At 35.0% G+C, this 27,959-nt stretch overlaps 1 protein-coding gene across 1 annotated transcript in view; it reads left to right on the plus strand.

Annotated features, from left to right (window-relative positions):
• Nucleotides 1-27,925, plus strand: part of LOC115442177 (DE-cadherin) — a 271,403-nt gene extending 243,478 nt beyond the window's left edge. Inside the window, exons 14-24 of the mRNA XM_030167178.2 lie at nucleotides 4,652-4,843; nucleotides 5,317-5,472; nucleotides 8,700-8,897; nucleotides 11,032-11,248; nucleotides 12,856-13,074; nucleotides 19,101-19,325; nucleotides 19,714-19,844; nucleotides 20,559-20,694; nucleotides 20,871-21,068; nucleotides 21,494-21,649; nucleotides 22,481-27,925. Coding sequence (XP_030023038.1) covers nucleotides 4,652-4,843; nucleotides 5,317-5,472; nucleotides 8,700-8,897; nucleotides 11,032-11,248; nucleotides 12,856-13,074; nucleotides 19,101-19,325; nucleotides 19,714-19,844; nucleotides 20,559-20,694; nucleotides 20,871-21,068; nucleotides 21,494-21,649; nucleotides 22,481-22,605 — 1,953 coding nt within the window. The 3' untranslated portion in view covers nucleotides 22,606-27,925. The remainder of the gene's footprint in view (nucleotides 1-4,651; nucleotides 4,844-5,316; nucleotides 5,473-8,699; nucleotides 8,898-11,031; nucleotides 11,249-12,855; nucleotides 13,075-19,100; nucleotides 19,326-19,713; nucleotides 19,845-20,558; nucleotides 20,695-20,870; nucleotides 21,069-21,493; nucleotides 21,650-22,480) is intronic.
• The last annotated feature ends 34 nt before the right edge of the window (nucleotides 27,926-27,959 follow it).

Consider the following 27,959-nt stretch of genomic DNA (forward strand, 5'->3'; position numbering starts at 1 on the left):
CATAAACTATGATGGTATTTGTTTGCTCTACAACGTTAATACATTCTTGGACATTAAATTTTAATACGGTTTGCATTACCCTTACGTATCGAAACCGCCTACGCTCATTATCGGCCAATGGACATTCAAAACACTTAATTCGGCAGTAACGCGGACGGGCCTAAATGAATAATTAAGTCTGTAGACCATTGTGCCGATATGCCCTATAAACCTTTACGATAATGCCTGTGTTTTATAATAATATATGGCTATTAAAATGTTAATTTTGCGTTTTAATGAAAGCGCCTTTAGTGCGTATAAACAGGGATTACGCGGGAAGGCACTTTTTACTGCCGCCGATTCGGAAGTTGCCGGTTTCGGCCGCGAGTTGGGATGGGGAGAGATATTTTCGTTGGGGTATTTTAATAATAATATAGGTATATGAAGTAAGAATAATGTGGCTTGTTAGTTAGTTTTGCGACTGTTCTTAAACATTTGTATATACTTCGAATTTCAAGCACTACTCCATTGTCATCTTTAGACAATAGAAGAATTTCATTGCGCAAAAAATACTTCACTGGCTGAAATGTACTTCAATGTACTTCAAACCGGGTACTAGCATATAACAGCGTCATGTAGAAGTAAGTACATGTAAATGACAAAATTTACTCCCTATTAATATTGACATCAAAACCAGCGTCTTCAGACATCTTCAAAGCCAGTATACAAATGTTTCTGAAAATTTCAATAGAATATAGTGCGAAAGTCACGGTATTATAGCGAAATTGTCCTCGATCGCAGATCCGTCTATTCGTTTTACCGCTGGTTTACTGCGTTTACTTCCGACCGCACCGTTCCAAACTCCGGCGCGGCAAAGTTTGCCGTCCACAAGCCGATGCAGCGTAATTGATTTGCCAGCTATTTCAGTTCAGCTAAATGCCGGTTTTTAACGGGTTTCGGAAGTTTGGGGTAAAAATTACAATGGCGGTTGGTGACAATTCGACTCTTGTTGAACACGCTCGAATTAACTTTTAAAGCCACCGCCATTTTAGTATTTAGGTACGCGGACGTAAACCTTATCACCCACGCGTAGTTGTTTTAAGAAATATTGATTGTTCGTTCTCGTTGTTTTGTGTTTCTGATGTAAAGTATTGTTTGCATGGACATGTCATTGTTTATTTTAGAATATTGTTGGTAAACTAGATGTGTTAGAAGGGAACTGTTGCATTTGCTGATGAAAAGCTGCTATTTTACACCGGTTTTCTGTGAGATCACCAAGAAGGGAAAGTGATACATGCAAACAAAATAAAATATTTTTTGACTTTGTTAATGTAAGAGCATTGCGTTATCATGACGACAAACGTATGTTTATTCACAGATATTACACACACGCAACATTACAATGTGTTGTACATAATCGACCTATAATCGTGGAAACTTCTAGTAACTAGTTATCCTTATCAAGAGCTATTGCAAAATAAAATCTTAAAGAGATATCAAAGTTTTGTTCTTATTTCATTATCTGAGAGTTCTTTACGGGCCAAGATAACATATTTAATGGCTTAATTAAAATAAGTCTCGCAGGAAATTTATGTCTTTTAAAATTTGCATTTCTTGAATTAAGTACATAGGTTTTGTTTGATATTTGTTTATGGAAAAGAATATTTGTTTCATGATTTTGAAAAAATAATCTTTCTTTTTCTTTGTACAGCGTCATTTCATTCTGCGCGAAAATTCGCCAATTTTATGATAATAACTACAAGATCTGTCTTTCCTACATATTTATCGCACCATGAAAATACATCCTAAAATAATGTCTAAAGAATATTCACCAAAAATCCTTTTACATTTTTAAACTCATTCCCCTGGCACGTCAAAAATATATGTCGCTTCTAGCCTATAGAAGCCAATGCCCACCAATCACTTTGTCAAGATAAAGTACGACGTCTTGTTTGCCACATCTATCCATCAAGACCTAGATACGGGATAGATTCCCAATCTGTCCACCCACGTAAGACGAAGAATTTGTTCCACCAAATACGGTGGAGCGCTCACGGTATTTTCCTACATATTGCCTTCTCGTGTTTCTGTTTGCTGTTATTGACAAGTGACAATCGCAGCTGTTCGCTTCCATTGTTTTAAGATATTTTGAGATATTGATGGCGTTGAAGGGTCTTTATGTTGAGCAGGTGAAGTCAGCGTCGATAGAGAATATATAGAAATCATTTTCAATTACTAAGTCTTATGTCCTATTCGTTTCAATTAGGAAGTTTGAAAAGTTTAAAGAAATACCACAATATATAGATTCTGAGCATTTTCTTAAATATATAATTAATAAATTTATCTGATAAACAAAGATCAAATACAAAAAAAATCTTATTGTGATAATTTTTTGCAACTCGTAAGTTAATCCTAATTTAGAATAGTTGCCCTTGCAATCCCATAATTTTACCTCAAAAATACATCGCTTACATTTTTACCCCATGGCACCCATAGGCCGATATAAATTACCAAATTGAAAAATTTACGCAGCGTACATAACTTCAAGTTAAACATAACATAGAAATGATGATAGGATATTAAAAACAAAAAGTTAATTCGTACCCCATAACAATATCGCAAAAAATACATATAATACATTACCCCATCACACCCACGGGTCTGTGTAATTGCTAAATCAATAGTAAAATGAACGCGTACATAACTGCAAGATAATCGCAACTTAGAAAAGATGCCAAAACTCTCGTAACAGACTAGTTCATTCTTACCCCATAAAATTACCGCAAAAATACATCGCATACGTTACCCCATGTTACCCGCTGGCCGGTGTAATTACCAAATGAATTGGAAAATTAACGCAGCGTACATTCGAGCCGAATAAAATTGCTTTAATTAGTTATAACACGTGCATTTATTAAAGTTTAAACGTTTTGGGACCATTTAATACAGGCTAGCCATTGTCAATATCAATCTACAGTCTCATTACTTTTCAATTACGTGCTGTATTTATAGATTATTCCCAATTCTATTAAAAGATTTATTGGAAATCGTTATGTGAGCTTGGCGAAGGGTCTGTTTTAATGTTTGAGTAAAAGTCAGGTCAAATATAATTTAGCAACCAAATACAAATTCAAGCTTTCAAATAAATGGTCAATCAATCAATAATCATTAAATCTATTTGTATTAAAACAGACAAATGTTAAATGTTACAAAACTCAGTTTGTGTACAAATGTTTTTTTAATTACGTTTAGTAAACAAAAGAGTGAATTTAGAATTAACTGTCTTATATGTTAATTGGCGGATAATATTTTTGGAACATTGTGGAAATGGTCCTTAATTGAGTATTTGAATTTGCAATCTATTAAGACAAACTGTCATGACATTGGCGACCGTAAATGGACGTAACGTCACTGGACGTCAATATTATATTTTTACTATAGGGTTAAAGTATCTATTTGAGAATGTGTAGCCGACTTGTGGCTGGATAATGATAATTTGGCAATTGTTTATCAACGCAATTAGCACTGATAAATGGTCCTAATCTATGTCTTAAAATCTGTTGCCAACACCCATTCTATACTCATCTTTCAAGTTTCACATATTTCTGTGCTTAAAAATTTTAATTCTACAAATGTTAGCCATTATCATTCAAATCTTGTGTATAGTTTCATGACTGTGTATTCTTTACTGAAACTTGTTCTTTAATCGTCGAGTGTGTCCTGTTTGTATTTAGATATTTGTAAATCTTATTTACTTCTTTTTTATTGATCATTTTCTTTGTATTGATATTTATCAATAAAGGTAGTATTGACGATTTTCGATTTTATATCAACATTTTTAGTCAGAAATTCATTATCTGTCAAAGTATTCCGACGTATTGAATCAACATGCACTCATAATAATTGAACTTTGTTCGCATTTTCAAATTGCTTTTTCATACGGAAAGTATGCTGGGTATGACATCACTATAGCGACTGCAAATACCCGTAGTATAAAATAAATTATGCACTTTTTAACTATGCGAAAAAGTTGCAATATCTGGTGAAAAATATGGAAATATGAATAAAATAAGTTGAATGCCGAGTGATGCATTTGCTTTTTAATTTGTGGAGTTATGTGTAACACAAGTTCGCCATGATTTAATATGCATGTTTACGTTGTAATGTTTGCCAAAAATGGTTTGTTCTAATATTTATATAAAACTGTAACATTTTGTTAACGAAATACGATGTTCTGTACTATATCCAAAACAAATAATTTGAAGTATAATTTTATTTCACTTTAAATCTCAGAATTAAATTTAAAGACAGTTTATGAAAGATATTTTCTTCAGATCGATTTTGTAATAAGTATGTGATATACAAAGTAATTATTAAGACATCACTCACTACTATACCAATAGTTAGGTCTTCAACATTTGCATTCAGTATATTTTTAAATATATGAACTAATATTGGGGTAAGTTCGAAGCAGAGGTAAGATTGTTGATTTCGTTTCTTCTAACCCCGACATTTTCTGACATGGACAGTACACCTTATGTACCGTTTCGTAATACACCATAATTCAATGAATTTAGGCGGGAATTATGAATTAAAGGTCTACCCCATAATCCGAACTTACCCCAATTATACCATAAATTTTATTCCGGTATTAATAACTTTCTACGCACAGGGTGAGGCCCCGGACACTGAGATTGGACGAGTATACGTGGACGACCCTGATGATTGGGATCTTCCAGACAAGAGGTTCATGTGGCTACCCTCTTACGAACAAAGGAGTCCGTACTTCGACGTGCACAGAAACACTGGAATGATTACCATGAAGGAGGGAACTCCGAACGGCACTTATCTTTTGAGATTTAATGTAAGTATAGAAAATAATTGTGGTTCGCTGGATGTGGCTAGCTGTGGATTGGACCCCGATATGGCATTGCGCTCACCACAAATTACATCGTGGGACGGGAATAAATACAATCGTTACTTATTTTCAGTTTCCTCCTTCAAGTATATGGAAGCCTCTGTATGTGTTAAAACAGGAACGAAATAAGCATAAGCACTAGCGCCATCTGTTTTAATTTATTGTAACTGGTTATGTTGTGATGATCACCATTATAAAAATATACTCTGTGGTTCAGTTTGTTGTCGCAACTCGTGCGTTTCAGTTTAACATAATACTTGTAATAAAAACGATTTATTTTGTACTAAAATTGTCCCTAACCGTTAGCTCTTTTATTGACACCCTGTATAAGCCGAGTCAATTATGTTATAGACCAAACAACGTTGCTTTAGCACTTTAAACCTTATTATATCAGAATATACAAGTAATCTAATTTGTAGGTAACCGAAGCGAACGAGCCCCTAGTACCGTTCCATTGGGTTGAAGCAACTATAAACGTGACAATCAAAGAGATCCCTGAGGAAGCTGTCGACAAGTCTGGATCAATACGTTTCGTCAACATGACTGCTGAAGAGTTCATAATTCCTGAGGAAGATGTAAGTATTTTCAGAATATAACTATTATGAGTTAAAAAAACATAATAATTACAATTTATTGTTAAAAATTAGAATTTATAAGTGCATTTTTATACATTTAGAAAAATATGATTACGCGGCACAAAAAAAACATATACTTACTTAATGAAAAAAAAAAATCTATTCCTGAATTCCTATAAAAAAAAGTTATCATTTATTGTACAAAAAGATCCGTATAAAATCACTCACCCTGTAGTTACACGAGTATCAATCAAAGTCTAAACGGATTAAGGGATACCTTATGCAGCTGCCTTTAAATTAATTGATCAAATGAAGTTACTAAATGATACCACAAAAATGTCCCATTTGTATCCATTAGTGTAACGCAGGTGTGTCGCTCACTACAAATTCTGTTATTTGCACGTTATTTAAAGTAATTTATGTCAATCTAAAACTGGTTGGGATGCGTTCACGCAATCTATTATAATTATTCCTGCGGTTATGTAACGAAAATATTTAAACCTTATACATGGTGTTATTTTTTCTAATGCTACAAAAAATATGTGTAAATTATATGAGTAAACTAATACAGGTCAACATAATACTGCTGTCGGCAAAGTGACGCCACTACGCCTGATGGTAAGTGGAGTGGGGTCGCGAGAGATGATTATCCGTCGACAGTTGACACACTTATGCCGGCCTGTTGGAACCAGATATACCCAGGCTGATCCCGGAACGCGACACACTTACGTGGGCCACTATGGCAGGTTTTAACACGTTGTGTACGTTGGTCGCTAACAATGACTCCAGCATTATCACAAAATCAGATAAAATATTAAAATAGTTATCGTAGGAGCAAATTATCGGGATTAAAATTAGCCTATATGTTCATCCAGGACATGTATCCGAGTGCTAAATTTATCCAAATCCGTTCAGTTGTTTCTGTATCTTATTATATATTCATCATCATCATCAGCCCGTTGCAGTCCACTGCTGGACATAGGCCTCTCCCAAGGTACGCCTTAGAGTCCGGTCAGTTGCTTTATGCATCCAGTTTCTGCCGACCCTCTTGTGCAAGTCGTCCCGCCATCTTAAACAAACATTCACACTTAAATTATGAGAAAATGTCCAGTATAAAATGACACACTCAAACGAATAATAAAAACCACAATGCTAATTCAAATTAATTGGTCGCAACTAGGTCTATCGCAAGACTGTCTAGCCTTGGTCTAATTTATGAGAACCATTCAGCGTTGTTAACGTAACCGCTTGAGGATGTAATTGGTCGTGCGTCCCGGATGGGACAGAGGGGGGGTGCCTAGTTATATTATAATGAGAGTGTAGGTATTATTAGGTAACCTAGATATTTTTGTGGATACAAATAGGCATGTTCTATGAACGAATTTGCATGATCATTTTCATTAACTATAAAGGCTAAATTAGCGTATTTTCTTAGGGCAATTGGCCTTTCTGAGTCTACTTACTAATACAAAGACTCACCCGATTCAAATATAACAACGCCACTGCAACTATCTTTGTATGTCGTAAAAATATCTCAGCACAAATCATTATTCTTTTTACATACGTGCTCTGAACAATATTTGCAATTTAAAAATAGTCTGCGAGCGAAGGGATTTCTTGGAAATGTATCTTTTAGTGTACCGTGTAATAATCCATTGAAATCTTTGTTCATTTGAAATTCTCATTTAAGAACCTTTCTAACAATCATTTGTAAACAATGTATTATCTCAAATTGTTTAACGTGAATATCTTTACGAAATGTATGTAAATATTTTATAAACACAACTTATTCTGTATCCTTTACTTTGTATTGGAAGAAACCACATTATCCCTGAATTTCATAGGCATTATTCAGTAAAGCCCTTATACATAGTATAAATAGATAGTAACATTTACTTTGATAACAAAGTAAACCTTACCACTGTTATCTTATCTTACTAATCTTATTCATTCTATAATATATTATAATTATAATATTGAAATGCAAAAGTTTGTGATAATGTTTGGATGTTTGTTAGAAGTAAATAAAGAAACATCTGAACGGATTTAGTTTAAATTTGGTACGCTTATAGCCTATATCGTGAATCAATTCATAGGCTACTCTTAATCCTGGGAATAGGCTTCCATGGTTAATAATTGGATTTTTTATGTAGATGGCGCTGGCGATGCTATAAATCGCTAGTGAGTTTTTTGGGACTTTTGGAGTGGTAAAGATTCGTCACGCAGGCAAAGCCGCGAGCAACACCTACTTAATAATTAAAAATATACTGGTGGTATATGGATATATTTTATATTCGTCCGGATAACGACCATCCTAGATAAGGTGTTATAGTGGCCTAAATAAGTGTGTTGCGTTCCGTGATCAGCCTGTATATATCCGGTTCCAACAGGCCGGTATAATTGTGTCGCCTGAGGGCGTATCATTCCTCGTCAGTCGACATTCTATTGGACCCCAGTCCACTTACCATCAGTGCAGCGGGATCACTTTGAGGTGTCTGTATAAAAAAAAAAAAACCAACAATCCTTAACCAAACTGCAGTAGTATAGTCTGTCTACCGGACACTGGCTTTGAAATCAGATGTCTACATAATCCAATATGTATTAATCATTCTTATTACACTAACTAGCGACCCGCCCCGGCTTCGAACGGGTGCAATGCTGACTATTTAATGGATGTTATTATTATACATATAAACCTTCCTCTTGAATCACTCTATTAAAAAAACCGCATCAAAATCCGTTGCGTAGTTTTAAAGATTCAAGCACACATAGGGACATAGAAAGCGACTTTGTTTTATACTATGTAGTGATTAATAATCCGTGTAACCACTAGTTTTGGTCGTCAACTGCGCGGCTCCTCACGATATGCGTAGGTCTACGTACCTACTAGTTAATTAAATACGTCTAGACCAGTACAAAGGGCCTATTTATGTTTTATAGGTTGAATAGTTTTTGATTAATTACTGGTGTATTTAGGTCATGAATCTTGTTCGTTAATTAATGATTGGATTCGGTTTCGAAGATATATAATAGGAAATTGGGGAATTATACAAAATTATTGGTAGTCAAATGGTAAGGAAGAGATAAAACAATCGAAAATCAATTGAAATATCTGACCAAGGGTTGCGATAATAAACTTAAGGCGAATTCACACCACACAAAAAAACCTTAGCAAAATAATTATTCAGCAGTTAGCATCTCTTCATATCTCCATCTCTTTCACACAGGGTACGAGTAAAAAGGACAAACTGCACCACCTCCTCGCCCAGCTGTATAACACTTCTTTAGACAACGTGGACGTGTTCACCGTGTTCAGCAAACTGACTGTGAAGGATGTGTTTCTGGACGTTCGGTTCTCAGCACACGGATCTCCGTACTACCCGCCAGAGAAACTTGACAGCATGGTGGTTGGCATACAAGAGAAGGTAAGTCTTAATATATACTAATATATAAATCTCAAGAGTTTGTTAGTTTATTTGAAAGCGCTAATCTCAGGAACTTCTAAACCCATTTTGAGTTTTTGAATAGGAACTTGCATTATTGGTGGTAGGTCTCTCTTAAGTGAGAGTCCGCCTGGGTAGGTAGTAGGTACCACCGCGATGATTATTTCTGCTGCCAAGCAGCAGTGTGTAATCACTGTTGTGTTCCGGTTTGAACGGCATTGTAGCCAGTGTAACTACTGGACATAATTAGACTTAACATCTTATATCTCAGGATGGCAAGCGTAATGGAATACCAAACAATATTTTGTAATTCAAAGTGTTGGATGGTGTTTCTTTTGTTTATGGGCGGTCGTATCGCTTACCATCAAGTGAACGGCAAACTCATCTCGTCATTCAATGCAATAAAAAAAAATATTACTCCTGAGTGCTATAGGCTACTGCTTCTCGTTTTGAACGGTTTGCACCTGATGGTAGGTGGAATAGGATCTAATAGAACGTTGATTACCCCTCGAAATTCGACACAATTATGCCGACTTGTTGGAACTGGATATACACAGGCTGATCCCGGAACGCGACACATTTACGTTTTATACTATGGCGGGTTTTAACACCTTGTGTGCGGTGGTCGCTATCTGGGCGGATATAAAATATTTCCTACCACCAGCTTGTATGTGTAAAGTTTTATTATGATTGGATTGTAGAGGTGTTTAATTAAGTACTTTTATTCTGACAATTCTTTTGAAAATTGTATTATTAAAACAGGTTACGTTTCGATTTATTTTTTCTTACCATATGCAAGTTTATACCATAATATAATGGAATACGATATCTGTTGTGGCAATCCGATAATGATATTTAAAATACGTCGCGTAATATAAAAATATGAAGATTTACGCACAAAGATAATGAAGCATACATAAAAATGTCGGAGATAGGATAATATTAAACAACGTTATGTCAATAACTGAACATCTTTCAAGTTTACGAGAAAACGTTATGGATAAACAGAATTATTAAATGAACCTTTATTTGGGGATATTACGAAGATATTTCATTTAAAAAATATACTAATTACCTTCAAGAAGTAAACTACCAAATGCGTTTGGTTTAAATAAATAAAGTTGATTTTTTTTTATCGGTTTCTTTTTGAAAATGATTTTTGATGGAAAGTACCGCCATGACAGTGGTCACGTGACACGTTTGACAAATATGGCGTCGCACATAAGCTGTCAACATATTATAGACAAAAAGCAAAGTCGTTGTCGTTTGTCTGAAAATAGTTCCAAGTAACGCAAATTATGAAGATAAAGATGTTTTTTTGTAGCCAAATAAAAGAAAAATATTTTTTTTGTTTCTATATGTCTTTATATTTTTTCTTTACTCTATATTTTTTTTTAAGTTAATGGTTTGGTAATTTGTCTTTGCTAATTATCAAAGGGAATGTCGCTTTAGATGTTCTTAAAAATACCATTAATTTTATATAATTTCTTTGATTTTTTTCTTCAATATGTAAATTGATTTTTTTTGAGTTCATGGTTTCATAAATTCTCTTTGTTGCCACTATCAAGGGGAGTGTCCGTTTAGGTGTTCTTTAAAAACACTGTACCATTGATGTCTTTCTGCACGCAACAGCCTTCAAATGGCTTTGGTTAATTGCTCACAAATTACTTAAATTTTCACCTTAACCTTGAAAGTTCATTAAACTCCGTGTCGTGAGGCAAAAAAATTACGGTGCGTAAATATTCATTGTTTTGTTGTGAGGTGAAGAATAGGTTTTGACAAAGCCGATTATGAGCCGATGGTTCGATTCTCGCATTGAGACCAGAGACCTATGTTTGTGATACCTAAATGTCTCAAAAATATATCAAAAGGACCCAGTATATTCTAATAAAAAACATATTAAAGTATTTTTTATTTATAGGTCAATATTAATAATAAGTGCATTTGTTACTAACTATAGTATTTATACACTTTGGAATGTGTAATTTTTAAAATAAATTGATTATTAGTATCATTTTCATAGACAATATCCCAGTCAACCTTTAGGTCTAGAAATACATGAAGATGTAAATGGTTGTCAATTTAATCCTTTTAACCAAAACATATCTTCATTCAGGTGGAAGAACTACTCCAAGCCAAGATCTACATGGTCCACATCGACGAGTGCCTCATAGAGAAGGAGCAGTGCGAAGACTCCTGCAGGAACGTGTTGATAAAGAACAACGTTCCTCTCTCCGTGTACACCAACACCACCAGCTTCGTGGGCGTCTCTGCTAGAGTCGAGTCTGAATGCACTTGTGACGTGGTGGAGCCTCTCGTGTGCCTTAATGGAGGTAAGGACATTCTAATAGAATCAGTGCCGGATTTATATTTTTATGTATAGGCCACTTTATTTCCACTGCTGTTGGAACCGGATATACACAGGCTGATCCCAGAACGTGACACACTCACATGGGCCATTATGGCGGGTTTCAACACCTTGTGTACGGTAGTCGACATCCGGGCGGATATAAAATATATCCTACCACCAGCAAATACATAATACTCTTAACAACTTAAAGGTGACTAAAATATATATCGGTTTGGTGCTGTGGTTTGAACCGAGTTTAAAATTTAAGGTATATTTATAATGTATGTAAATGTTAGGTCATAAGTGTAGCCACTCTCTGAAAGTGTATCGGAGATTTTATATCATTTCATATTCACATGTATGTATGAATTTGCAGTGCTTTTATCTTATTACCACTAGAATATTAAGATCCATTAATAAATCAATCTCAACTTTGAGTAGAATCTCAAGTAGAAGTTTAATAAATTGAACTATTTAATAAACAAAGCTTAAGTGGTCATTTAAGGGTTTGTTCTCGGCTAAGTCGGCGCAGTAATAAATAAAACTCAAATGTCAAAATCTGTCACATATTGAGACTTATATCACTTGCTGATATTAATACGAGATTAAATAGTTATCTTAAGATGACTTTAATTTGACAGAGTCTCAGCTAATATCGACGGTTGAGTGGCTAATTGACTTAACCGACATTTTTTTGCGACACTAAGTTTCATACATATTTATAATCAACACTTTTTTCTATATTTTTTGAACGTAGTTAAAAATTTTCCAAAAAAGAATTTCGCTTAAGACAATAAGCATTTCAACCGACGATACTCGATATGATTCACTTTAGAGTGAAACTAAGTAGCGTCTTTTTATACGGTCTATGTTTAGGCTAACTAGGTTAGTCTTATTTAGTCTGTTACTAAATATGAATTCTTGCTGGTGGTAGGATATTATATCCGCCCGGATAGCGACCATTGTACACAAGGTATTAAAACCCGCTATAGTGTTCGTAAATGTGGCCCATTCCGGGATCAGCATGTGTATATCCGGTTCCAACAGGCCGGCATAATTGTGTCGACTGCCGAGGGATAATCATATCTTGTCAGTCGATATTCTATTGGACTCCACTCCACTTATCATCATGTCCTGTGGAGTCACTTTGTGCGCGTATAAAAAAATAACTGAATATCTATACAGTGGTAGTGCCAAGCTGGAACTGTGTCCGTTGACATAAATAAACCGGTTCCACTGGCTTGCTACCATTTGCAGGACACCGAAACAGAATTGCTAATGCGGGTTTTTCAGCACAAATATCCTTTCCGTTAATCAAACGTAACATAGGGTAAGAAGGGGCAGAGTGAAACACACTTAATATTTCTTTATTTCTATTGTACACAATTTACTTATTTTTTTTTTGTATGGGCGAAACGGTATCTTAATGCAGTAAAAGATTGTCAACTAGTTTTTCATTTATAGTAATAAATTTATTTCACTGTGCATTTATATAGAATTTCTTTGACATTTTATATGTATGGGCATCACACTCACCCATCTAATTTACCTATCTTCTATACCCAAATTAATAACATTATATCGCTCTAGGTACCCCGTTCGCGGACAAATGCGAGTGCCCAGAAGGTCTCTCAGGCCCTCATTGCGAGCAGACCTCAATAGGTTTCCATGGCGACGGCTGGGCCATGTACTCCTCACCGCCGGCGTGCCATGAGGGCCGAGTCACTCTGACAGTGACGTCACACGCGCCCAACAGTTTAGTGTTCTACGTGGGACCTTTGAAACATAACCCGTTGTTGGATGTGCAAGGTTAGTATATAGAGAATGGTTATTAATTGGGATGTTGTACAGTAAGATTGCCGTTAACATCACGTTCGTCATTGATCGTCAGAATTATGTCGGCTTTTCTGCAAGTTATTAAGACTTCGCACTTGATATTGACAATCGTGCAACTTTAATGGTTAGAGAATTAAGTCTAAATATATTTTATCTCCATTACTTTAAAATTCCCTATTGCTTACCATTAAAGCCCACTTCCTAATTCACCATAACTTTTTGTTAATACATTTACAAAACTGCAAAAATAAACTTTAAATATCCAATCAACAATAAGATTACTCAACAACACACGTCAATCACACCGGAAAAATAAACGAAACAATACAGAAAGTAAGTCAGAATTAGTACCGTGCCAATGTATTTTTGCTGGTCGGGCAAATATTTCTTCGGTCACTGCCAAATTGCCAATCCAGTTAAGTGGTTCACATTGAGCAACTTCTTAAAGGAAAGTTAATTGTGTCAACTTCCGAAAGCTTGTATTGCAGTAGTTTTATAAAGATAGATGAAATAAAAATATAAATATAATAAATATTAGATTTAAACATGGCCGCTGTCGAGTCAACTGGGGAAATGTCGGCCATGATATTTTTATATTAGAATCATCGTTAAAATAAATACACATTTGAAATTGAAATTCAGTATTTAAATATAATTTAATAATTATATAGTTATTGTTTATGTAATATGGTGATCGTTTGCATTTTTAATCATCTTTTTTGTATGGTACAACAAAGCTATATTGATGCAATATTCAGACATTGTTAAATAAATCGCCCAAAAATATTCTGAATAAATATTTGTGGGACGAAGAAAAATATACGAACTGTGTAATATATACAAAGAAATCCCAAATTCCCGATAAACTTTCTCTTTGTGGGAAGGGTGCTTAGTAAATAAACGCTTGTATTGTTCGAGAACGAATACATTATAACTTTTGTATTATGTGTTCCAATCACATATTCTTAAAGTAGAATTGAGTGTTATTAATATTAGAACTTAATCTAAGTGTTTAATAGAGATAAAAAGATTTAGTCCCATCACTATTGGGTCTATGGATTTACTGTTTATATTTCGTTAATTCAGTCATCTTTGGCCCCGATTAGTTTGATTGTAAATATCGATAAACTAACAAACTTACAAACCTAGAAATATCGACTCGATTAAGCCATAAACACATGACGAAAACGTAACAATAGTCATTACGAAATAGAGGGCGTAAAGTAGTGATAATTTCCTTAACCCAAAAATACTTTTACAACGCAATATAACAAGCAACAAAGTTCATTAGTCCACGGTCCTGAACACGACAATGTTCTGTGCAACAATGAATATGTCACAGCAGATTGGCGTAACAACTTGAATAATGATTTCCTGATGAAACTCACAATAGGCCCTTATACCACGCGACCTATAGTTTTATTTAGGTGAATGGGCCGTGGAAAAACTTACATACGGCTTAAATAAGGAGGTTGGATTTTACTGGCCTATTTTTTATTCAAAACTTTATTCAAAGAATTGAGGTTTGATAATTTTATTTATTAATTGTATATTATGTAATTGTACAAACTAATTTTAAGTCAGCTCAATTTAACTACTGTCTATCTATCTATATTTTGAGGATACAAAAAAAAGATTTTTGCTTTTCTTTTATTTTAGATGTTTTGCCAACCTTATCGTTGCCTAATCATTTTCTTCTTATCCCAAATTACTAATGAAATACATAATTGCAGCGGCTTAAGGAAGAGGTTTTGACAAAATAATTTAGTAGGCACCAAAGTCTTATATATTAATATCAAAAAATCACTATTCATAGCCTCATAGGGCTCGTCCTGACAAAAAACATAATATTCCACCTTTACCCATTCTCCTGAATTATATTGTGCTAGTTTCGTGGTGATGTAATGATTTTTTAATGATCGCGATAATGACTGACAGTTGTACTGAACAATATGATTTATGGATTCTTATCGCGTGATAGGTAACGCTTAAACGTTTCACTACGATGCGTCATTTCACGTTTCGACAGGATTGATTTAGACGTGCACGGACGTTTGAATTTGATGAGTGTCATATCGCTCATATGTTCCAATCAGTAAATAGGCCAATAGCCATCTGATTTTGAAATTAAATAAAACAAACTTATTTAAAATTCGACACTTCAATCATGCTATACGACAAAATATTTAAACGGCCCTGTATGGCTACTTTTAAGGTGCCGACAGAATGAGAGCATTGAATTAGTAATTATGTATTATATATTTTCATAGTGAGGATATATAATTTACTTATTTTAATCAGTTATACCAATAAAATATTATTTTTATAGCAAACATTTTTAATACAAGACTGTTTAAAATTTATCAGCTATTTTCACAGTACACAATAATACCATCATTATTTCTGTCAACATTTTTATGTCAACTTAAGAAAAATCACCATGACTACAAAAACCCAGTTAATTCAACATCAACAATATTTTTTATGAATAATAACTTCCAGGAAGAAAAGTTTTTTATAAAACACAGTAATGTATGAAGTAAAATCCTTCCTCGGAAACGTACGTAACCGAATCATATCTACGGTTGAAAGGCTGATTGACTTAAATGACACTTTTGCGAAAAAAATTAACTAGTATAAAAAAAAGTTCTGATTTCAAATATGTCGCACTCTTAATATAATAATGACCCATTTATTTTTTTTTCATTTGTGGCCGTCGCCGGAAAACTAATTTTTGTTTGCTACTTTTTTTTAAGTTGCTATAAAATTGAGCTTATTTAAGATAGGTAAAAAATGAAACCATGAAAAAAATATGGAAAAAACTAAAAGATCGCAAACAGAAATTGGTTGTTTGACGATAACCACAAATTGGCAATTTTGGAATGGGTAATTATTTTATTAAGAGTGCGATGTATAAAACTTAGTGTAACAAAAAATGCTCTTAAGTCTTAATTCCTCGAGTACTATGACTTCTTTAAATGAGGCTTAAAAAGAGTGCTCACCTCCAGGTAGGCAACGGCTGGGTTGTGCCTCTAGCATTGCAAAGTCCATGGGCGGATGCTGCTTACCATCAGGCAGACAGCTTAAAAAACGACTCAATTACATTTAATATTAGGTACAATGGGTCACCTTGCGTGTATAAAAAATAACTCATGAGATATGTAACTAAACAAAAGTATATGGTCCGTGTCACCAAGCAAGTTATCCACTTACCTTTGTTTGACTGTATTATAAAATTCACAATAGATACCTTCATAAATGTTTATGCAAAAAGCGATCTAAAAGCAAATATAATAATGTTATTACCTACAAAATATTATCCCGCATTTTATGTTTTTCGGTCTGAATATTCATTAGATGATTTATATTCACAGATTAAAACGTTCCAATGTTTCAACGAATATTAAAATTTACATTTATATATTAGGTATTCGCCTCGTTTGTTTAATGGCAAAGATTAAAGGATGTGTGAATTGTATGGCAAGGTCTCAGAACATGTTTTATTTTTAATAATATAATTGATCGTCGAATTAGTCAAAATTATAGTATTTGAACCAATAAAAGTTGTGCTGCTCTAGTTGGGAGTGAAACGAACTGCCGAGACGTATATCCGCAGGTTCAAAACCCAACACGCACCCCTTTTTTTTTTTTTTTTTTTTGTTTCGCGAAGAAAGTCCCTTACTACTACCGCCCAGCCTTCGTAGGGGGCGACTGAGCGGTTATGCTGGGGTAACCGTGCCTTACGGCCCGGCGTTGAGCCGCCCGGATTTGATGACGACCTTCGGGCGACCGCCGGGCCGAGTCCCTATATACAGCTAACCTATGCACGGCCTACCAGCTAAAACTCCGCGGTGGCCCTCTTCGGCGCATTAGGGACGACTGCGGGCTTCCTCTGACGGAAGTGTCTAAGTATTCGTCCGCAGCCGCCCCTGCGCGGTGCCGCCTTGCGCTCCGTCTCCTATTGGGGGGGGGGGGGGGGGGGCTCAGAAGCCCCGCGCACCGAACGCCCTCGGCGTCTACGGCAGCATGAGGCCTACTACACGCTGCCGTCCATCCCGGGGGTCAACCGAAACATGTGCAAAAGTGCACAAAAATGCACTAGGGCGGACAGCCCCCTGCTGCCCGCCGACGACTCCCTTCGTGGCCCCTATTAGTCGCCTCTTACGATAGACCGGGGATACCGTGGTGGAATTCTCCAAACGCCCCCATTCCACAGGGCGGGAAGGGCACGCACCCCTGACTTTTCTAAAGTTACGTCTGTATTCTTCGTGAGTAATCGCTTGCTTTAACGGTGAAGGAATACAATTTGACGAAATCTGGACACCTCAAAAATTCTCCATGATAATTTTGAAGGTATGTGGAGTCTACCAACCCGCACTAAGCCAGCGTGGTGGACCGAGGCCTGAACCCTCTCAGTACTTGAGGAGGCCCGTGCCCAGCAGTGGGACGGTATAATACAGGGCCGATAATATTATATTTTATTTAATATGGACCATGCTAACTTATTATCAAGCCTAATACTTTGATGTTCTAGGAGAAATACAAAGATATGTCTAGGAATAGTATCGTGTATGATAAGCTCATATTATATCCCATAATGGGATGTAAACTGAATGTAGGTCATTACACCTCCGCCTATCTCATGCGGCTACTACCCTGAAGTGTATGTAAAATTGCCTGTTATGATAATGGCAAGGAAACATTCAATATTAATGAATTATTCAAGCCACACAGCCCCAGGTCATTTAGTTCCGAAGTTTTCGTCCGAGGTGTTTTGAGAAGCTATTTTAATAGATTATACAAATATTTGTCCCTTTTTTCGGTAGTTAGCCTTGGAGGGATAGTTCTTCAACTTGTCCAAAGCTATATTATTAAAAATTTAGACTATTTTGCGGCAAGTTTTCTTAGTGTAGCAAGTAACTAACAAAATTTGTAACAGAATGTGCTAAATAAAATCTTCTATACTTATAATAAATCTGTAGAGAGATCAATTCTGTACATGAAATATATTTCCAAAATAACTATCAGGGGGTGATTAGGGATCGATACTGATGCCAAAATGCAATTAGTAAAATTTTTGTCTGTCTGTCTGTATAACCGTTATAGAAACAAAAACTACTCGGCGGATTTTAACGAAACTTGGTACAATTATTTGTCATACTCCTGTGCTGGTTATAGTATACTTTTCATCACGCTACAATTAATAGGAGCAGAGCAGTCAAGGGAAATGTTGGGAAAACGGGAGAAGTTATTCCATTTTTTAAGCTTCCGTCGCGTGTGCAACCTTAATGGTTAAAGTTACACAGAAATCATGTATGACGGAAATGTTCTCCTTAAAATTATGTAAAAAATATCCGACGACAGCATATGTCTATCTTTTATGTTTGACTCACAATAACACGTGTAACTCCCGATAGCTTAGCAGTTCGAAGCTTTCTCATTATATTTGTCTACTCTTACGTTTATAGCACTCTCAGTCATCCCTAATTAAAAATGTTAACATTATTAAATATTCCATAAAAAAGAATCATAGAAATCGGTACAGAAACACCAAAGATATACATGAAATACGCTAATAATAAGCCATCATGCGTGAATACTGAATCATGCTATAAGGATTATTTTTGTATATATATAAGGTCGCGAACGCACAGGCAGGCGGCTTGCTTGGCACCTAGAGGCTAGCGAATCACCTAGCGAGTAGCTTCGTAAAACGAACATTCTCGAACGTTCGCGACCGGCTCCATTTTTAAAGTCCGAAATCCACGCGGGCGAAGCTGCGGGCGGAAGCTAGTATATAATAAATTGAGTAATTCTTGTCTTACACTTACAGTTAGTGAATATAATTAAGACAAAACATTTCGTGCATATTGTTATTATATTTATCATCCTTTTTACTGTTATCGAATCAATAAAAAATTAAAAAATAAATAAAAAGCCAATTCCACACTACCCCATACTCCTCACTTCCATTCTAAATTTAAAATGTTTGTCCACAGATTTCATGTCGCTAGAACTAGTCGAAGGGTTCCCGATATTGTTAGTTAACTACGGGTCAGGAACGACCCGTCTCAATAACAGTGTAGTGTTCGTTGCTGATGGAAAGCCGCATCTCATTGAGATTGTGCTGATGAGAAGTTCGATAGAAATGTTCGTGGATAGATGCAAGCTGTCCACTTGTATGAGCCTAGCTGCGCCCACTGGACCGCGGGAAATATTGAACGGTAAGAGCTAATTATTGTTTTTTTGTGTATATTTGAGTCAAATATAGCCAGTATCGGCATGAGCTGTAAAAGTAAGAGCTCAATAGCAATCAATAAAGTAATAACCATTAGAATTTCATAATTTAGGCAAAGTAACGCTAGCTTTGGTAACTAATCTGGTTGACAATGAGGATTTGAAATATGGTTAGAAAAAAAATAAAGGAAAATTAAAAAAAAAAAAAACAGGAAATATGTATTATTTCCAGTTTTAAAAACATTTTACAACATTAAACAACAATTGCAATTTCCAACTCATTATTTCGCAAAGTTATCATGCTATTTAGAAATCATTAACAACTGTACACACTGAACCCAACTCAACCCCATACTAATAGAGTTCATTTTCCAGTCAACGGCCCGCTACAGCTGGGAGGCGCTAGCATCGACCTGCAGCACCTGGCCCGCTCCTTCGGCTGGGGTCACGTGCCGACCAATCAGCACTTCGTCGGCTGCATCAGCAATTTCACCTACAATGACTTCGTATGTTTCATCTTTATTTGTTATGAGATAGGTTCCACTTAAATCGCATCACGCCTTTTTTTCTTTTTCAGAGGTAGGCAGAGATCACAGAACATACGCTAGCGATGTTAGGTCCCATCATGGTACTTCCATTTAATAGGGGTGGACATAGATTTGCCTCTATTTGAATTAGACGGATATAGATTTGGTTTTGTGTAATATTCCCATCAATTGCTAGATTTTCATCATACGTTTTAGAAGATTATTACTATCGACAATAAGTCTGAATGTAAATAAGTTTAACTAAATCGTTCCACTAAATGTATGAATTCACTCTCACTAGCTACACACAGCTAAATCCATCTCACTGCAAGACAACTAAACAGTAACCTCCCCAAGTTCATGCGAACTAGTCTACCGTCTAAAATCAATAGTAACTACGCCAATCAATCTCTATACGGGTGTTAGTTCGGCACTACTTTGGCATAATCATCATATCGTTGAGTACAGGCGACGGAGAGCGAACAGGGATTTGCTTCTGGAAATGTAACCTTATTGATAACATGTTGAGGTTTATTACACAAATAGGAGTTCACAGATATAGCTCAGCGAAGAATGAGTGCATTTACGCTTCTGCCTTATCGTTTGAGGAAAGGCGTGATGTTAGTTTTGATTAATAACAGCTTATGAATTCATCCAATTTGGTTATAAGTAAGTTAAATTTGTTCCTCACAGATGTACAATTTGGGTCAGCCGTCGGTTCACAAGAACGCAGATCCAAGCTGTCAAAGGAGTATGTTCACGGCAGTCACATTTGGGATAGACACAAACTTCCTCGTCGCCATACTCGTCTGCATAGCTATATTAGTCAGTGAGTATGACGGAAATTGTTATTTTCCAATCTCAATAAAATAATATGTCTAGCTATAAAAGTAATGCAATGAAACCGCTAATCTGAATGTTAATAATATTAAATATTTAAAATTATAGCTTATTTTTTCTACGTGCCATTTTTGACCCACTCATAACCTAACTTTTTCTTTTTAGTACTATTACTAGCAGTAGTCGTACATCGGCGACGGGCGGACGCCTGGGCAGAGAAAGAGTTGGACGATATTAGAGAGAATATAATCGCTTATGAGGACGAAGGCGGCGGCGAAGGTGACGCTGGCTTCGACCTTCAGGTCCTCAGGCAGATGTATGACGGCCCACCGCCTGACACTGAGACTTTCATGCCTGCGAGAGGTGAGTACGATTAATTGTTATAGCGTCAATATTTTAAGGAGTTGTTAGTATTATAATTAATTACCATCCTGTTTTCCGATAAGAAGTATTGTTGGATCGATATTTTTTAATTTATTGACAATGTTCCTATTTTGACCCAAAATTTACCCTAGGCGTACAACATATTGATATTCTTGAATTTATTCATAATGTTCCAATTTTGACCCAAAATTTAACATAGGCGTAAAACATATTGATGTTTTTGAATTTATTCATAATGTTCCAATATTGACCCAAAATATACCCTAGGCGTAAAACATATTGATATTTCTGAATTTATTTATGATGTTCCAATTTTGACCCAAAATTTACTAGACGTAAAACATATTGATATTTTTGAATTTATTCATAATGTTCCAATTTTGACCCATACCTATTAATCGTAGGCTTAGTGGGTGCGGCACCAGATATATCCGGCTTTTTGGACGACAAAAAGTCGGTGTTAGATCGGGACAACGAAATCAACCCGTACGATGATGTGCGACATTACGCATACGAAGGCGAAGGGAACACTAGCGGGTCTCTGTCATCGTTGGCTAGCTGTAAGTAATTTTATAACACTTTCTATCTATATATATAAAAATTAATCCCTATTTCCCTTGGTCACGCCATCACGCGTGAACGGCTGGACCGATTTCACTATTTTTTTGTTGTTGTGTTTGTTATTGTCAGAAGAAGGTTCTTATGAAATAAAAAAAATCACAAAATTTGAAAACTTAACGACAATATTAATTTTAACATAACTGTCAGTGGTTTGAAATAACTGTCAGGGATCGACAGAATGCGCGCGTGCATACATAGTTAAGACAGGACAACGTCTGTCGAGTCAACTAGTTTTTTTATATAATCGGTTTGCCGTGTGAATGAGTGAAATATTGTATGTGATAAATCATTGAAGATAATTTGTGGCCTAAATTAAAACTCACTGCTTGAGATAGAGTTGATGCTTTGCCAGGCAATTATTAGTTAATGTTTATTTATAAAGTTATTTAGGTATACTCTTAATGAGCATAATATGATAAAACCAAACTTTATATTCCATTAAAATTACGCATTGTCTATGCCCAAGTCACGGCCTAGTGGCCCCTTACTTCTACAATTTGAAAAAAATTGAAACAAAAAACCTGCGGGATAATTTCAGACTTCCAAAAGATTTTAAGCATTTATAGATAGTAAGATAATTAAATGAAACTTGTTTCTATAGTTCCATTAAAACTATTACTCAAGACCCATTCACGTCCTAGTGACCTAACTTCCTGTAATAAAAAATACAGAAACAAAACTTAAAAGCCTACAAAGTAATGACGAAGATTTCCAAAAGATTTTTAGCATTTGTATATACTAACAATTAAATCAAACTTGTTTCTATACAGGCACAGATGACGAAGATCTCAAATTCAACTATCTATCAACATTCGGACCCCGTTTCCGCAAACTGGCGGACATGTACGGAGACTCGGACGACGACCGCGCGCCACACGAGGAGTCTTGGTGCTAGCGCCACGCCTGGCTCGTGTAGCCACGCAAAACACTACTATATGACTGTAGCATAAGGGCGATAACGCCCAGTGCCTAAGCTTGGTGACGCCATTGTGAAAGTCCAAGCTTCAAGATGCCTTACTGCTTCACGGTTTTCAATATATTTAAGTGATTTCCCACAATGTTTTGGACCCCACCGTTGTTTTACGTATATGCCAAGCCTGTGATAATTGAATGCAGTGTCTTTTCTTTCTGGTTACGAATTAACTAAATCTAAGTTTTGTACGTTCGGTTTTCGCGCCTAATTTTCTTATGACTTGCATTACGGTTTAGTCTCGACGTTTCGTTTGACAATGTATCGTGTTCTTTAAAATGTTGAGCGTAAAGTCGAGATTTAAAGTCGTTGAAAAATAATCAGCATGTGTAAAATTATGTGGAATATAGATACGAATTTTGTCGTTTTTTTATAGTAATGAGAATACGAAACAAAGTAGAGATATCGTTTTAAACATTTTCTTTTATTTTTTTTTATGTTTATGACTTGTACAGGTTAAGGACTTGCAGATTAAATGTTTAGCGCCACTGATATAACAAACAAATTGTTATTAAGTATTTCATACGATTCATTCCGATGCAATGATATGAAAATGATCTATAACAATTATAGTAATAGATACATCCATTGTCAACCATTGGTTGGACCTTACCATTATATGATTTATTAATATTTTGTCTCACTCACGATTTTTTGACGTTTCGGGGAAAATTATAAAACATTATTAAATTATAACAATTAAGCTAATGCAATTTAAGACGGTTTTACGTTGTCTTGTTTGAAGTGTAGTATATGTATGGCCATAAATGTTTAAATATCCCATGATAAAAAAGGAAAAAAAGGTCGCAAACAGAAATTAGTTTTTTTTGACGATTCCCACAAATTAACACTTTTGGAATAGGTCATAATTTTATTAAGAGTGCTCTATGTTTGATTATTTTTAAGTAAAATTTTACTAATATCAACATCTATGACATTCTGATTCGTAGAACGATTGGCGTATTTAAACATTTATAATACTAAATGAGAATCGACTAATTTCAATATAATGTCCCCGTCCATCGAATTATTGGCCTGAGTATGTCATGTTTTATTGCGTTAAAAGTCTAGAGTATTTTGGACTCTAAGACTCCATTGCTAGAGCCTAGACTCGTATTTTGTGACCTGATGTAAAAATATTGATTGTGTAACAAATAAAGCAAACTAACTTATAAAAAACTGAAACTCAAAGCCGTAAAAAGTTATTGTTTTGTACGTAATTCATTAGATTAAGGTTAATATTTACTTGTGATTATTAGATTAAGATGTTTTACATGAGCGTGTTTAATGGTATTAATATTTTCATCGCGATTTTCGTGGGTCATTAATGACCCACATAATTAAGGTTATTATGGTTAAAACATTAAAATATGTGGATTGTGATGAAGATCTTAGTGTGGACTTTATCTTCTATTTCCGTATCTTGGGACATAAATGACCCCTGTTTTTTGGATTTTTTTTACGTTGCAGCAAAAAATAAGATCAGTCTGATATTAGTAACTATCACACATTGACATTCGTATTTTGATCTATATATTTTATATTATTGACTGAACCGAAAAAAAACCGTAATAAGTACATGTCCAATAAAAATTAGTCCATCTTAACAGTCTACTCATAACTTGTATATTTGTTTAGTGCCATTTTAATATATTATTTTTAGGTTGCCGTCTATTATAAGTAACTATGCTCAAAAGACCAATATAACAGTAAATTTGTTTCGGCACTACGTATTCTAATTGTGTTAATTTATTCAATATCTTGTGTATTTTTAATTAAAGCCTTATTTTTTTTTTTACCCAGGCGGCGTTAGGTTATGAATAAAATGTAAAGCGATTATTTTGCATAGTGACCATATTTAATTACTCATTGTTACTAACAGAGAATCTGATCGGAAGTGACATTTAAGAGAAATTTGAATACAAGTGACGTATGGGTCAAAAATGACCCATAGTGGTATATGAGATGAAATTTGTAAATATTATGTAAATATGTTACAATTAAGGTAATTTTGTAACGTTAATGCTAGGTGTAACGTACACGGTGTCTTATCAGTATGCATATCAACGAATTATATTTATCTGTAAACTAATCCGTTGTTTGGAGAATTCTTGTACCTAGATTTGTAATGGACTTGGATATTCTAACCGCATCAGAATTTAGCACTATGTATTGGGGGTCGTGACCACTGCTTAGATGTATTTTTTTTTTTGCTAACTTTATGTTTTTTTACTTTTTTATATAAATGTATTGACACTGCATTGTGTGTTTAATGATTTCAATCCCCTAATTTTTTGGGCATCAAAATACTATAAAAAAAATTTAAACTAACAAAACTTGCAAACAATATAATAGGACCACCTAATAGGTTTTTCATAGTCGAGGATTCTCGCCTTTATTGTGTCGGTATTAAGAACGTAGCCAATGTAATTACTGAGCTTTATGGAACATAATGGTTCAGTATGAATAGAAGTACAATAAGATTTGAATTAACACAATATACTTACCCAATATATCGTTTCTCAAAGTTCACTCTCAGGATTCAACAAGTTACAGTCGTGGCGGGGGGGGGGGGGGGGGTTGTAAATTAAATCTTTTATTTTATTTACTTTTGTCACATGTGCCAATAGATAGGGGGGCTCTCGTGACTTATTTGTTGAAATAATTTCATTTTCTTGTTCTTGGGTGGCACATTTTTGGTCCGCCCCGAGTGGCAAAAACCCACGCTAAGCCACTGGTTTCCAGGAATTTATAGCATTCTTTTATGATTTTAAACGTTTTCAATTACCGACACTTAACAAGAAATTGAACAAAACTAAACTTTTAAAAATGACAGCTTAAGACTGCAGTTGGTACGTGTGTATCCGCCCGAATAGCGACCACCGTACCCAAGGTTTAAAACCCGGTATAGTGGCCCACGTAAGTGTGTCGCGTTCCGAGATCAGCCTATGTATATCCAGTTTTAAATAGGCCGGCATAATTATGTCAACTGGCGTGGTATAATACTCTCGTCAGTCGATATTTTGACTAAACACCATTCCACTTACAATCAGGTGCAGAGCGGTCACTTTATCATGCCTATAAATAAAAGTAATATTGAACCGCAATTAAGTATAATTTTATAAAGCTTTTAGCAACTAATGTTAGTATTATGTGTAGTGATTTAGTTACAATGTATTTATACAATTAAACTTTATGAAGTCGACCTCAGTCCATCCCATGACCAGTTAACGTGGTCACGACCCCCCAAATCTTGTTACGTTTGCGCTTTAATAGTCTTTACATTCCTTATGCTAGTGACATCATTATACATAACTATGTATTTTTAAATATATTTTTTTACTACGGCGAAGAGCGTTTTTTAGCAAAATAGTGCCAGATAGCGCGCGTTTAGCTGCCAAAACATACCCTATAATTTTTTTTGAGCTAGTAGCATTCATTTTAGGTATTCCATTTATTATTTTTAGTAAACCAAAAGCGAGGACGTGTAATTAAAATTGTTATTGATGTACATTCTTGATAGATTGGATCAATTATTGGTACTTAGTATAACGGTGTGCATAGTAATGGACACCAGCAGAAATTATACACTGCCATAATTATAATTAAGAATGTATGTTTACCATCCATTTGCTTTCTCACAAACCTAGGCATATTTTACTCGGCGAGTAATTATAAGTTAGACATATTTTATTCCGCAATTAATAACTGTTAATTGATAAGTTAGGCATATTTTCTCGGCAAGCATATTAATATTAAGCGTCATATTTTAAGCTGTGGGATAGCAAATGGATAAAGATATTGTCATTGCAGTATAAAATGTTTCCGCAACTTAAATATAAATGTCTGTAACTTAATTTAAGGAATATAATTTAATGTAGTGAAGGACACTTTGTATAATTTAGTCACTCGTAATATTACTATAATTATTTACAGTACGTGGACATGAATGTAATTTATGTGTAAAGAAGTATTGGGGGGCGCGTGACCCCCCGATCGAAGTCTGATTGCGTCCATTTAAGCTTGAACTTATAGGGATGGTACGAGTGGCGACCGTATGGTGTAAATGATGATTGTTTTATACTAGAATAACTGTCGATGTGTTGGGGCCTAACGATACATTTGGTATTTGCGACGAGCGACTCTCTATTATACCACGTGGAAATTGCGATTTGACCACATTTCAATCGATGTTTTACAATAATGTAAGTCGATAAAACAATGCATCATCAACGAAATCGCTATTCGTAGATTCTAAATGTATCGTGAGTAACAGCCCTAATGGTTATGATCGATTGAAAAATATACATTCATCCCTTCTATAACAACTTTTCGCGGGTAATCACTTTAGGATTCCGAAATACCTTCGTCCCTTCTATAACATCACTTTCGTAGGAAATCACTTTAAGAATCCACATAAGGTAGAGAAACCAAGCTGGATATGTTGGGGTTACCAGCATGCTAAACACGACCCCGCGGTAACCTTCGTCCACGCATTAGAGGCGGCTCCGGAGTACCATAAATCATTACTTCAGATCTCTACCGTCTAAAATGAACCAGAAAGCTTTAATTAAAAAAATAATTTGGATGTATTTTTTATTTTGCCCTTTTTTTCGTATTGGGTATGTAGTTATAGTAAGATTTTTTGAACAGTTTTTCGTTATTGATTATTAATCGATCATAACCGGCAAATGTCATGCGGGCATCATGACAAATTAGCTTATGACAGAAGTAAATTAAAGAAAAATGTTATATATTTGGGTTGTTCTCAAAAAAGTGGCACTTAACGCCTTAGAGTTGTAAGCGACGCATACATTTTGCATTATGGGAATTTAGAACTTAAAGTATGTAACTAAGGACTGATTTTCAATCTCACGAATAAATTATAATCCGACGAAATATAAAAGTGAACAGACTATAATTCAAATACAACTGCCTTTGCATCTGTTCGTGTTATATTTTATTCAATGAATATCTTCTGCGACAGAAAATCAGTCTATGCCTACTTCAGTCCTTTTGCAGGTAAGATTTCTATAAATCAAAATATATGCAAAACTACGTATAACAGAAATCGATAATTACAAAACTCTTAAGAGTTTCACAACTTTTTTGATAACAACCCATTTCATTACGACTGAAGGTATTGTAATTCTAGTTATAGAATATGCATTGAGACCTATTAAACCTTTTTAATACTGTTTATATAGAAATAAAAGGCTAAATATGAATAAAGTCATAAAATTTATTTTTGATGTTTTATTTATGATAGTGTAACCTGT

Source organism: Manduca sexta, chromosome 6 (assembly GCF_014839805.1).
Source record: "Manduca sexta isolate Smith_Timp_Sample1 chromosome 6, JHU_Msex_v1.0, whole genome shotgun sequence".
Taxonomy (NCBI): domain Eukaryota; kingdom Metazoa; phylum Arthropoda; class Insecta; order Lepidoptera; family Sphingidae; genus Manduca; species Manduca sexta.